The following is a 13,685-nucleotide window of genomic DNA, read 5'->3' as shown; positions in this document are numbered from 1 at the left end:
CAAAATATATATATTTTTTTTAATAATGATGAGTAATTGTTTTTCCTATATATTTTTATAGACCGTTTTAACAACTTTCAAGTAGAATCAAATGATTAAGCCCAAAGTATACTTCGACCATCCGCGTTCCACTACAGTCCACGCAACATCATTTTTCTTAATCAGGAGGGTCCAGGAGCCCAATTCTCCAAGTAGGTATAACCGGAGATCTCCAAAATGGGGCGTAAACTCCAAAACTGGGCAGAACCTCCAAAATGGGGTGGGGTTTCCACACGCAAAGACTTTCACCATTGGCTCTTGTCACAGAGCTTAATATGGCCAGTTGCGTTCGGACTGGAGTTTAAACCTCCGTTCAGTTATATAAGTGTGAATCCCCCCAGAAACATGGGAAAGTTTTTACTCTATCACTTTGTTCTAAGCAACAGGCATCCCGGGGTTTGAGATTCGCAGGGTAGGAGGGGGTAGTGACGCTGAGTGCAACTACTTAAAAAGGTCCCATTGGCCGGTGAGGTCCGATTGGGGAGTTGTGGAATCTCATATCGCATAATCTTATTAACACCATCTTTATTTACCACGATTTTCAGCACCAATTCTGCCATGCAGCCAATTTCACTGGTTAAGGTTAGGTTTAGGGGTTAGCATTTGTTGTAGCATATTTTTAACAGTCTATGGGAAAGAGCGATACTAAACAACACGCTGTTCCAAGTACAGTAAACAAAGCAGAATATCATTCTTCATTATTTTTGTTTTGGTTCTTTTTCCAAACTTTGCATGCAATGGCGGATCCGCTACTTTTATTCTATCCTTCAGAGCGAATGTCCTGTAAATGAGACAACTCGTTGCTGCCCGCTGACGTCTTGTAGAGTATTAGAAAAGCAATTGTACTGCGCATGTTGAACTCGTTCATCCGAGGTTGAGTATACAGACACAACTGTGCGCGAGACAGAGCGGAACGCGGAAAATGAAGTATACCCGGGCCTTTAGGTGGGATCCTTTATCAATACTATATTTGGTATAATCATATCATTCAGACTGAGCTTATCATTCAATATAAATCTACATAAATATCATCATATTTAGGGTCAAAATGTTACATTTTCACATTTTCATACATATTATGACTAACCCATTTTCACACTGATTTGTGTGTGGTGTTTGTGTTATGTAAAGCTTGATTCAGATTTCATTTAACAAAATAATTTCTCATTTGTTCCTTATGTTTCTGTGCTGTTTGTTTGTCATTCAGTCACAGGAAGAAGTTTGTGACTTACTTCATGCTGCACCGTTCCAGAACATCCTCCCAAGGGTCTACATCAAAGGTGAGAAATGATATTCAATGGCTCCAGGATCACATTCCTCTTCAGTGCTTTCTGATTAAGACGTCTGATATATATATATATATATATATATATATATATATATATATATATATATATATATATATATATATATATATATATATATATATATATATATATATCTGCTGAAATCTTGCTTTTATGTTGAACTCTACAGAGGGAGAGCGACTGGAAGTGAGGATGAAGAGGCTGGAGGCAAAGTATGCTCCTCTTCACCTGGTGCCCCTCATTGAGAGACTTGGGACCCCACAGGTGAGGCGCTCCGTTCAGAGCCAACATGCTCATCGCTAGTATTCTGATGATTTATGCCTGATGTTCCCAAATTATGATGAGCTCAGTGTCTCCAAGTGGGACACCACATTCATGTAAAATACAAAAAGAAATGATAATAATAAAAATCGACTGTTCAACATTTTGGGGTCAGTTAGACTTTTATTAATGCTCTTGAAAGAAGTCTTATGCTCACCAAGGCTGGTCATACATACAGTAAAAACAGTAGTATTGTGAAATATTATTACAATTTAAAAGACCTGATTTAATATATTTGAAAATGTAATTTGTTCCTGTGATGTCAAAGCTGAATTTTCAGCATCATTCCTCCAGTCTTCATTGTCACATGATCCTTCAGAAATCATTCTAATATGATGATTTGCTCCTAAAAAATTATTTCTTCCTATTATCGATGTTGAAAACAGCTGGTCTTAATATTTTTGTGGAAATTGAACTGTAAAAGAACAGCATTTATTTTTAAATGGAAATCTTTTTTAACATTGTAAATGTGTTTACTGTCACTTTTGATCTATTTAATGTGTTTTTACTGAATAAAAGTATTAATTTATTTCAAAAAAATAAATTCTAAAAAAATAGGGTCTCACTGACCCTAAACTTTTGAATGTTAGTGTAGGTTTGTGCATCTGTTTTTTAGATTGTTTATGGCTTCAGTGCAGTATGTGAATTGGTTTTTAATAACTTTTTTTCAGCAAATTGCAATAGCGCGGGAAGGAGACCTGCTGACGAAGGAGCGTCTGTGCTGTGGGCTGTCCATGTTTGAAGTCATCCTGACGCGTATTCGCAGCTTCCTGCAGGACAGTGTGTGGCGAGGCCCTCCCCCCACCAACGGCGTCATGCATGTGGACGAGTGCATGGAGTTCCACCGACTCTGGAGTGCCATGCAGTTTGTGTACTGCATCCCTGTGGGCACACACGAGTTCACTGCAGAGTATGCCAACATCACACACAAAAAATTTAGCAAGCAAGCATTTGATGTACGTTTACATCATAAAACTGAAATTTTTGGTGTATTTTTGTCTTTAGGCAGTGTTTCGGTGATGGTCTGAACTGGGCTGGCTGTGCCATCATTGTGCTATTAGGACAGCAACGTCGCTTTGACCTCTTTGATTTCTGCTACCATTTGCTGAAGGTCCAGAGGCAGGACGGCAAAGACGAGATCATTAAGAACGTGGTGGGTGTCTGATGTCGTAGACTGTTAAAATGACATAGCTCAGTTCAGAAAACTTAACACAGCCAAAAATGATATATACTGTACACTAACATTCAAATGTTTAGGGTCAGTAAGATAAAAGAACGAATACTTTTATTCAGTAAGGATGCATTAAATTGATCAAAACTGACCATAAAGACATTTATAATGTTACTAAAGATTCTGTTAACGCTAATGTATCATTTGCATACTAACCAAGTAATCATTTGCAAGCTATTAGTTTATTGTTAATTAATAGTTTATAAACTGTATATTCTGTCCCCTAATCCTAACTGATGTATTTTAACTAAGTGACCTAATGAGTTTTTCATATTGGCAGCATTATTTTTTGCTGCCAATTATTTGTTTATTAGGCTTGATGTATTTGTAAACATTTTAAGGAACTCTTAATACTAATATACTGATAATAAAGCATTGCCATCACAGGAATAAATTACATATTAAAATAGATTTAAATAGAAAACAATTGTTTTAACCCTCTGGTGCTCTTGAGTGTTTTTTTTTTTGTTTTTTGTTTTTTTTATGAAATGAATGTACTATATTTTGGTTCGATGATGTTTTTTATTTAACATTTTGGATTTTTAGGGGATTTTATGGTACTAAATTATATTTATGGTGTATTTATTATCCATTTATTCACTTTTTGAGCATAGACCTGAAAATGTCCCACTTATACTGTCGTAAATCTTGAGTGCTTTAGAGTTTGATCTCTTTTCAAAGATGACACTTGGCAGAGTTTTGCTGAAGTGAAAAAAAGTTAACTTAAAGTTACAGAATTTTACGTTTATTGTTGTGAAAAATTCACAAAAATAATATTATATGAAATATATATATATTTTCAAAACCACGTTTTGCTCTAAAACTGCAAGAAAATCGAAGCCATAAATCGAAACGAGTTGTGTTCCAAAAAAAAAAAAAGAGCATTCGGTAAGATTTTGTTTGGCCGCAGTACCAAAAGTTTTCACTAGATGAAATTTGTCTCCCATTCATTTCCAGTGCGGCCATTTTTGACCACGAGGTGCACAAGTTTTTCAGGACCATTTAACCTTTTCGAATCATGTCCATGATTTTTTTTTTTTACCAATTTTCGTACCATTCGGATGAAGTAAAAAAAAAAAAAAAAAAAGAAGCACAAATTCAAAGAGCACCAGAGGGTTTAATTGTAATATTATTACACAATATCACTGTTTCACTGTGTTTTTGATCAAATAAATGCAGCCTTAGTGATCACAAGAGACTTCTTTCAAAAAAATCATACAGACCCCAAACGTTTGAATGGCAGCCTAAATGTCTCCATTTAATGTTATTTGTCATGTAACTTTCAGCCACTGAAGAAGATGGCAGACCGCATCAGAAAGTATCAGATTCTCAACAACGAGATCTTTGCCATCCTCAACAAGTACATGAAGGCTGTGGAGACAGACAGTTCTACTGTGGAGCATGTTCGCTGTTTCCAGCCTCCTATACATCAGTCTCTGGCCACCACATGTTAAACAAACTTTGACTTCCAGCTGTCCTATTCTTCCTCTGGTGTGACATTGCTGTCAAACGTAGTGCACAGGGCCTTTGAGCTTTCAAAGATCGCCTCAGTTTTATTTAAATTAGAGACAAACCTCCAGTCTCGCCACATGGTTAAACACAGTAGATTTCTCAGTCTGTCCCAGATGTTAACTAACCCGTATAGATATCAACGCTCTGCATCCGTTTTACATTTGGAGGAGATTTAAAGTAAACAGGTTCGAGAGATTTAGGGCTGGAGAAAATATTTCCAGGTCACCAGAGGAAGTTTTAACAAATGTTAAGTTCTAGTAAAAAAAAAAAAAAGAAGAAAAAAAAAAAAGAAAGTAAATCTAAATGACTTTTGATTATAAATAACTATTAAGAGAAAACATGATTTCTTTTTAATTCATGCCCATACAGATATGATTTCATTTATAATAGTATTTGCATGTACCTCACAAATCCCATATACTGTAATATATAGACCAAAAAGCAAGAGTACATTGAAATCTATGGACACAAATGTCCAATAATTTGTCCCCCTTCAAATATTTTTTATGCCCAGAATTGTTTACAGAATTCTGTCCTCAGCACTGGTTTACAGATCTTTGCATTTGTAACATCCATCATTGTAAATGCTGTCGAGATTTGCTTGTAGTACTTGTTCTGATTTTATTGGTACTTCACTGGTATCAGTATTTGCCTCAACTATTGAAAAGTAACCTCACTTATCTTTTCTGTCAGTTTAATCGCAGTCTACAGACTGTTCATTTGGGCTATTTTATACACAATAACCATGTGTAAACTAGTGAAGCAGTTGACCGTTCTAAAGTACTAATAACTGGATTTGTGCTGTGATGACATCTGTTTAATCACCTCTTAGCTGTTACGGACTGCGGTAGTCTTACTGCATCACCTTGACCAATAACGGACAAAAAGGGAAAATGTTGGACATCCATTGTTTCAATACGGTTACTAAAACTTCCAGAAATATTTCAGTATTAACCTTCACGGGCCCTTTGCTTCTGCAGTGTTGGCAAGCGTTCTGTTCAATTTTGTAATTTATGTGGCTATTGTAAATGTAACCTCATGAATGCTCATCATATTCTGTTATTCGCTTTTTTTCAGGAGTTTTCAGAATGATTTAAATCTGTTTTTAAATAACTGTTGAATTACATGGGTATTTTCCAGTAATCTATTTATGCATAAAAGTTGATTTTTCTTGCTCTTGGAAGGGTTATATGTGAATGATGATGATGATGATGATGGATAAACGTTTTGCCATTTAAAGGAGTGCTGTTTTAAAAACTCAAAGCATGACAGGTGTAATTTATTGTCATCATGGATCTATTTGTGACATGAGATTTTTGTTCATATTGTTGTACAAGTGATCATGTTTTGAAATACAAAAAAAAAGGAGAAAATAATACAATGTACAACAAATGGTTCTGAACAGGAAATATAATAATGTTGTATTTCCATGAAATAAAAAAAGATCTAACTGAAACAGGCTGATTTATTTGAATTATTTATTATTATTTGCATTAAGCTTCGGTTAATTAGCGTTTAGTGTCAATTATTGAATTGCAGCAGTGTTTAATTTAGGCACAATCAAACATTTCCCAGTTTCATTATAAAAAGTTCAATTCTTTAGCGAATCTTTTAGATGTTTTCTGAGGTGGAATCACAGCCCTTTGATATTTCTGGCACCAACATGTAGAGAACAGTGAAATGCTTAGCCTTAAACTTTATTTCATTTTTATTTAAGAAAGTTTAGAAAGCTTTACTCATTTAAGAATATAACCGTGTTAATGCCCAATTGGTGATTTAATCAGTAAGTTCCTGTGATTTCTCACACCTTGGGTAGGTCTGAATAGGATGTAATTAATTGCCTTGTTTTTAAGCACATTTCATCTAATGCAGGAGACACTTAACACTAGATAAACATTTCCTCCACATGGGGATGATGATGATGGCACAGCTGGAAATGTGAGGAATCCACAAAAGGTTTATCCCTTTCAAAACTTTTATGGAAGCTTTAGGGATGTTATGAATATTTGGTCACTTTTCTTTTGACAATATGAATGCGCAACTCATAAAGTCTGTTTTGTGAGAGCGGGAGTGTTTCTTGAGGCCTCTGATTGGCTGAGCTGAACGGGCAGGCAGAGGAGGGTGGTGCTTTTAAATGGCACACAGAGTAAATGTTTGCTTTCCATCAATAAAAATGACACCCAACACCCCCAGTCCGCCAAACAGCTGTCTCTCACAATAGAGAGGACGGAGATGTGGAGGGAGAGAAAGGGAGAAGGATGAGCTGTGACCACTGAATGAGACACAATGCCAACCTTACAGACTGAAAAATAGATGAATATTATATATACCTACACACACACACACACACACACACACGTCTGTATAGTAGTGATCAGAGTCAGGAAATGATTAAGAGTCAATATTTGCCGCCTGAATTTCAGGAACAGTTTTCACCTTTTGAGGGCCACTTCTTTTCTAACCATCATCATTTTCTTTTTTTCCACATATAGATTTGAGCATATATTACCCATTAGCCATGAAACAACTCTTGTTTAGGAGATTATATGTATAACTAGGCCTGGAATAGAATATTAAAATGAATAGTATAATAATATAATAATATTAATAGTATAATATAATAATTTTAATATAGCCTATGTGTAGATACACAACCCTTCTTTGAAAAAGAAGTTTTTTCTTTCTTTCTTTCTTTCTTTCTTTCTTTCTTTCTTTCTTTGCAAAACCAAAAAGATTTTAGTGTAATTTTTGCCAAAAGCTCCTTTCAAGAAAGAAAGAAAGATGTCAGACCCTTTGACCAATGTAACTTTACATTATCAAGAGATGATCTGACCATTGTTGTGTTATCTTGAACGTTTACTTTAAGTCGTTTGAACACTATGTTTTTGGGCTAGGCCTAAAACTGTCAGGCCATTTTGTGACAATAAAATTTCAGATGACCTGTTTATTGAAGGCGTGTAATTGCTGAATAAAATAAAGTGAGCGCAGCAGTGTGTGTGTGTGTGTGTGTGTGTGTGTGTGTGGAGCAGAGGGCAGGCCGCTGGGCAGAGGGCGGGAGATCAGCAGCACTCATATAGGAGGAGCAGCACACTTCCAAACTTTCCTGACTGGACTCATCCAGCAGTTTACACACACAGTGTGGGATTTCCTGATGCTCTGAGATCCTAATTGAGATTGAAATATAATTTATTTCAAACTCACTCTGGTATTTTACAATTAATCGTTATTTAGTTGAATAACAGAAGACATGATTGACGAAGTAAAACGTGAGAGAGGCGATCAATGGATGTCATATTACTCCAGCGAGGTATGTTCCCCATGGGAGAAAATATTTCATTCAATTTACCTGTAATTTCTCAATTAGCTTATAATAATTTATATTTTTTTTATATAATACGTAATCATTATTATTGTTGTTAACTTTAGTTAAATATTATTTATATGCATATTCACCAGTTACTAATTTTTATTTATTTACTTTTACAAGTTTCTAACTTTTCCTCTTTTCAATTTTAATGATGTTTTTATATGCCATAATATATGCCATTATATAAGCCTAATTGACGCATTTAAACAAATTTGCCTTTTGTTTAAAATTAATCTGAAACTCATCAAACATAGCTTGTTTTTTCTTTTAGAATTCTTCTAAAGCATTCAAACATATTTTTCAGTCAAAACAACCGAACAAATCCTTTTAAAATAATATAGTCAAAATCCCTTTAAGAGTTTTCTGTAGTCTTGAACAGGTGACTTGAATCCGTTAGAAGCTTTTTGTCTGTATGACGTAGTCACGTTATGTTCCTATGGTTAATTGTGTGCTTTCATCGTGTCTGCGCCAGTGTGTGTGTGTGTGTGTGTGTGTGGTCTCGCAGCAGTTAATTGATTGACTCTGTGATTGTATTGAATGTCTCGCGCTTTGACACTCGTGTATGACTTACAATCGGCCAGCACGGGCTCATAACCAGAGGGGCGTTTTGGAATCCGAAACACGAAAGCGGGGTTCCAACTTGAAAGGGCCGAATTATTACGAACGGTGTCCATTTGGGGAAAAAGAACAACTGAGAACAGCAGTCGCGCCCCCAAATACCCCTCTGTCATGAGATAGAAAAAAGGCGGACGGTGAGTGACTTAAAAAGAGACAAAACAAGGGTGAGAAGAAAAGCCGGACTAGCTGGATAATGGGGTTATCGGCCGGGTGGGTGGTCAGAATACATTTACATGGCGTTACCCGAGGCCCCAAGGTTTGGTTATGAAATAAAGGTTAGGTAAGGATCTATGGACGCCGACGTCAGCAATATAAGTCCAACTGATGCACACTCAATTTCCAATATTAATGAGTTTAAATATAGTAATATTTGTGACCCAAATACTGCATTTCCAAAATGGCCAAAGAGCAAGCAAATTTGTAGGCTACTATAAACAAGTCCTGTAAACAGTATTAGCAGTTTTTTCATTTATTTTGATTGGCCCTTTTAATGGGTGATATACCCCCGTTAATGAAAAAAATAATAATAATTGTAACAATATGAACATCCATTTATGTATAAAACTTTATTTGAAAACTAACTACAATAAATGGAATGGCTGTTAATTATAAATTAAAATAATGCACAAGATCATAACAATAAACCTTTGAAATAAATGGTGAGTCTGTTAAATTATAGGCTATTCTGTTTTTGATTTAATCACTGTTTTAATCGTTTTTGGTCAAAGCAAAACCCATAATTTTAGCGACACATCCAACAATTGCCTTTGATTTATACATTTATAAACTTTTTTTGGAAAAATTTGAAAAAGATTTATAAAGGTTTTTTGATTTTAAAAAATCTTTGCATTTTTATGGGACATTTTTCACATTTTCTGTGTCATTTTTGCCACAAGGCCTTGGTTTATTTCTGACTCTGGCCCTCACATTACAATAATAATTCACAATAATGTTCTTTTTGATTATAATGATCATTTCTCATCTTTGCAGGTGTATTATGGAGCAGACAGTCTGCCGTTGGGCCCCAGAGGATATTCCCCCCCAGAGCATCACTACCAGAATTACGGCCCATCGTGTGATTCAGTGGCTGCGAGAAACACCGGGAGGCTTGAAAGCCCAGTGGGGATACTGCCTCCACAAAACCCCAAAGGATACGCTGAAAGCAACTCCAACGAGCCTGAGTTTCCAGCGCTGAAATCAGTTTACAGACGGACCTTAAGCCATGCCAAACCGCCGTATTCCTACATTTCTCTAATCAGCATGGCAATCCAGCAGTCGCCAGCCAAGAGACTGACTCTGAACGAGATCTACGACTGGATCCGACAACTCTTCCCGTATTACAGACAGAATCAACAGCGATGGCAAAACTCCATCCGCCATTCCCTGTCGTTCAACGACTGCTTCGTGCGCGTACCGAGATCGCCAGACTCGCCAGGGAAAGGCTCGTACTGGGCCCTGCACCCCGACTCCGGTAACATGTTCGAAAACGGCTGCTACATGCGTCGCCAAAAGCGCTTCAAGTGTCAGAAGGCGACGTCACCATCAGCAATGAAAAATTCGGATGGGGAAGCTGTGAAAGTTGAAGGGAAGAAAAAAAAGGGGGAGGTCAAGACAGTCATCTCTTCTTGCAAATCACCTATACCTCCTTCGAGTGACGCCACAACACAGCGTTCAACCATATTACCAGTGTCCTATCCAACCGCCAAAGCACCTTCTCCTTCCCATCTTCCTCAGCATCTTACTCACTCACACACTTTGTTTCCTACCCAGCCTCCAGAGATCTCAACACACTTGCCCTCCCTGAGCGTGCCATTCCCAACAATGCCCAGCTCCAACCTGCAGTCTGTCCCGTCAGCCTCTATGGAAACCAGCTTGCACTGTGAACCAACATCCCAACACCCCATTTCTGTCCCGCGACTTATGGACTTCCAGTACTGCGAGACCCCTGTGAGCTACCCGGTTTACTGCCAGTCAAATTCCCATCCCAACTTCACCTCGTACGCTGGAGACTCCGTTTACTATCCTGGATTTAGCATGTGTTCTGCTCCTCTTTTGAGTTCCTCCTGATCATCCTTCTGTAGCGTATTAAGGGCTATTAAAAATGAATCCGTTTCTGTTTAGATGCTTACAATTGCTGTATATATTAGTTAATGGACGTATCTTTTATCTGATGCTAAAGGATTTCTCTGTGAATGTTTCGGATAAATTCAATTGAATTGAAGGTGTTTGAAGATGCATATCAACATGAATTCCATGCTGTAAATCTCAAGTAAAATTTTGATCATTCAAAAAGGTGTTAATTCTATTATTTGCGTGTCTGGTGTAAGGTGCAAGATTATAATCGCACGTTCAGGCTTTCACATTATTTTACTGCTGCATTTTTTGAATTCCTCAAGAGAGTGTTTTGGGGGAAGAATCAACTCAACGGAGGCATTGTCCCGCTCACATTGTAAAAGATAAACATCATTTCCTGCCCTAACATTCCTCACACTAACTAAGACAGCCACACTGAAAACTAGTAGCCTTTTAGTAGAAACCAATAAAAATGATCAGCAGACTCTGAACAATAGTTTGAAATAAAAATGCATATTTATGCCACTAACATAAAGAAAAACCTGCGCACTACACAAACTGATTTACTGATGATATAAGTACTAGTACTAATGGTTAGTGTCCAGACGTGGCTTGCGATTTTGACTGTGATGGCTGAATGCTAGCAGTAGAAAGGTTGCGACCCCCTCCATCCCCTCCTAGCCTAACCTTTGATTCCTGGGTAAGCAGGATTGTGTTTGAGTGTATGAGAACAAAAGGAAGACACTGGTCTTAATGGTGGACCTCCCCAAAGCAGTGTCTTCTCAACAATGGGACACAGGGACACCCACAGCGATCTGAGCAGAAGCCACAGACCCCTCAGTGTGTGTCCGAGATGCAGAGAGAGGGCAAGACGTGAGGAGTTCATGAGATCTCAGGGCTGTGATCTGTTCCTGTGATGGTAATTGTCAGCCCGTCTTCAGATTCTGCCGTATGCTCATGTGATGGATGACTGTGCTGTTGCTTTCTAAATATCTGGCTATGTGTGTATTCAGTTCTAAGCGATATAAGGGTGTGAACTGTGGCTTCTAGAGTGTGAAGATGCTGTCTGTAGGTTATCAGTGGGCCAGCTGTGGACGGGAGGATGGGGGTCTGCTGCCAAATTAAATGGCATTTATTTGAAATGATATGAATGAAAAACTTTGTTTTGATATTAATACAAAGTAATACTTTTATTCAGCAAGTGTGCATTAAATTGACCAAAAGAGACAGTAAAGACATTTATAATGTTACAAAAAAAAAAGAAGATATGTTCTGTTCTTTTGAACTTTCTATTCATCAAAGAACCTGGAAAATATTGTATCACTGTTTCTACAAAAATATTAGGCAACTGTTTTCAACATTGATAATGATAAGAAATGCTACTTCGAGCAGCAAATCGGCGTATTAATGATGCTGGAAATTCAGCTTTGCCATCACAGGAATAAATGACAGAGAACATATTTTTTTAAATTGTAATATTATTTCACAGTAGTATTATTTTACTATATTTTTGATAGATAGAATAAACGCAGCATTTGTGAGCATAAGAGTCTTCTTTAAAAAACATAAACAAATCTTACAGCCCCCAAACTTTTGAAATAAATAATGAAATAAATCTTAAAATAATAATTGAATTCAATAAATATTAAAATTCAAAAGTGTGTATTTTGGTCCCCATTCCATTTAAACTTTACACCATTCATAAATGTAAATGGTCCTGTATTGTGACAGTACAAAATTCATAGGTCATAAAAAAGCTGCATGCACAATAATTATAAAAGAATTACAAAATGCTGTTTAAAACAGTACAGCATGTCACAACGCAAGACATGTCACTTCCAAAAAGTATCAATTACCCAAACGCAGAAGATAATATTTTATTTTATTAACATTTCGTCAATGGCTGCTTAAACCATCTGATGGGGGTTTTGTTCCACTTGTCAAAAAGCTGGCACGTGATTGGCTGAAGAGTGGAAGCCACCCTGTTGGCATGGCAGCGGCTGAACAGACTAGGCCATGTTGTTTACACAGTGGCCAGCTTTTTATTGCCTGTCTGTGCCTGCGCGTCTCCGTTAGAGTCCCTCCGTCTCCTTTCACAAGGGCTCGGGTAAATATGCCTGTTCAAATAGCCATCACTCAGAGGCAGTGACAGGCCTGTGCTCCTTCCCTTCGCACCCCCTCTTCGTCCGAAACCCCCACTCATCCCCCTCGCTTCAGGCCACGCTCCCTATCTGAATGAGAAAGCGTTCAAACTCTGACTACATTTAAATTAATGCTGAAGAATTCAGGGCAAACACTTTGATTCCCTATAGGACGTAGAGAAAAGAGATTAAAGAAACACTTTTCTGTTTTGTGAAAGTGACACCATTTTAGCTATGTGCTTGGAATGAAATCTATAACGTGGCTTATTTCATTTAACGTCATCCACTATTCATCTCCTCTATTATTCTCTCTTCATCTCTGGATCCACCTGTGTTTGCAGAGTGACAGTGGTGTGGTGCTTTCAGGACAGTCAGATAAGCTACCAGCAAATAACAAAAAAAGATGAGGGACACCCAGCATCTATTTATCCCTTTCTTCCTCTTTCATCCCTTTGTAATCTGATTCCTCTATTCATTGCTCTGCCTTGTGGCTCTCTGGTCGGTCTGAAGCTGCTGTTTAGGGTGTGCACCTTGCTCAATTTCTGAAAGCATCGAGTTATTGCAGCTTTTGTCTAATATATTCATCCATTGTTGTTTTCCTCTTTCCATTATTTCCCACCTTTATGTTCTAGTTTCTGGTTTAATCATAGAAGTGGTCAAACTCATCATCAGACTCCACTGACTCATTTGTGGCAGCAGGATGGTTCTTCTGTGGGAGATTTTCCTCCTCTGAACCAGAGTGTTGATCTGGATAAAAACAGATAAGATTAAAATAAAGATTAAATGCAAATAACAAAATCCCACTAGTCAAATTTCACTGATATAATGATAGATAGACAAGACACTTGGCATTTTTGTACTGCAAACCAGCTAGATTTACTGTGCAAGATAGATAGATAGATAGATAGATAGATAGATAGATAGATAGATAGATAGATAGATAGATAGATAGATAGATAGATAGATAGATAGATAGATAGATAGACAGACAGACAGACAGATATATAGATAGACAGACAGACAGATAGACAGACAGACAGACAGACAGACAGACAGACAGACAGATATATAGACAG

The 13,685-nt window shown here is 37.3% G+C and overlaps 3 protein-coding genes across 5 annotated transcripts in view; 2 read left to right on the top strand and 1 right to left on the bottom strand.

The window, feature by feature from the left end:
- cyfip2 (cytoplasmic FMR1 interacting protein 2) overlaps positions 1-5,167 on the top strand; it is a 30,694-nt gene extending 25,527 nt beyond the window's left edge. For both annotated transcript variants that reach the window (XM_079892610.1, XM_079892609.1), the window contains exons 25-29: positions 1,247-1,319; positions 1,516-1,610; positions 2,339-2,577; positions 2,673-2,820; positions 4,185-5,167. In XM_079892610.1, the coding sequence (XP_079748736.1) occupies positions 1,247-1,319; positions 1,516-1,610; positions 2,339-2,577; positions 2,673-2,820; positions 4,185-4,352 (723 nt within the window). In that variant the 3' untranslated portion in view covers positions 4,353-5,167. The remainder of the gene's footprint in view (positions 1-1,246; positions 1,320-1,515; positions 1,611-2,338; positions 2,578-2,672; positions 2,821-4,184) is intronic.
- Positions 5,168-7,511: 2,344 nt separating this feature from the next.
- Positions 7,512-10,652, top strand: foxa (forkhead box A sequence). Of its 2 annotated transcripts, none has more exons than XM_079892763.1 (2): positions 7,512-7,717; positions 9,386-10,652. In XM_079892763.1, exons 1-2 carry the CDS (start codon positions 7,658-7,660, stop codon positions 10,460-10,462), a joined length of 1,137 nt encoding a protein of 378 aa, XP_079748889.1. In that variant the 5' UTR covers positions 7,512-7,657; the 3' UTR covers positions 10,463-10,652. The 2 variants fall into 2 exon arrangements, 1 of the variants encoding a protein (XP_079748889.1); XR_013823515.1 differs by lacking the exon at positions 7,512-7,717 and adding an exon at positions 8,194-8,529 and having other exon boundaries at positions 9,386-9,464.
- Positions 10,653-11,635: 983 nt separating this feature from the next.
- The window catches only part of LOC307171154 (uncharacterized protein), an 11,494-nt gene continuing 9,444 nt past the window's right edge, over positions 11,636-13,685 (bottom strand). The window contains exon 11 of the mRNA XM_079892608.1: positions 11,636-13,356. Within this exon, the coding sequence (XP_079748734.1) occupies positions 13,250-13,356 (107 nt within the window). The 3' untranslated portion in view covers positions 11,636-13,249. The remainder of the gene's footprint in view (positions 13,357-13,685) is intronic.

Source organism: Squalius cephalus (assembly GCF_949319135.1).
Source record: "Squalius cephalus genome assembly, chromosome: 14".
Lineage (NCBI taxonomy): Eukaryota > Metazoa > Chordata > Actinopteri > Cypriniformes > Leuciscidae > Squalius > Squalius cephalus.
This window is presented reverse-complemented; position numbering and strand designations above follow the sequence as displayed.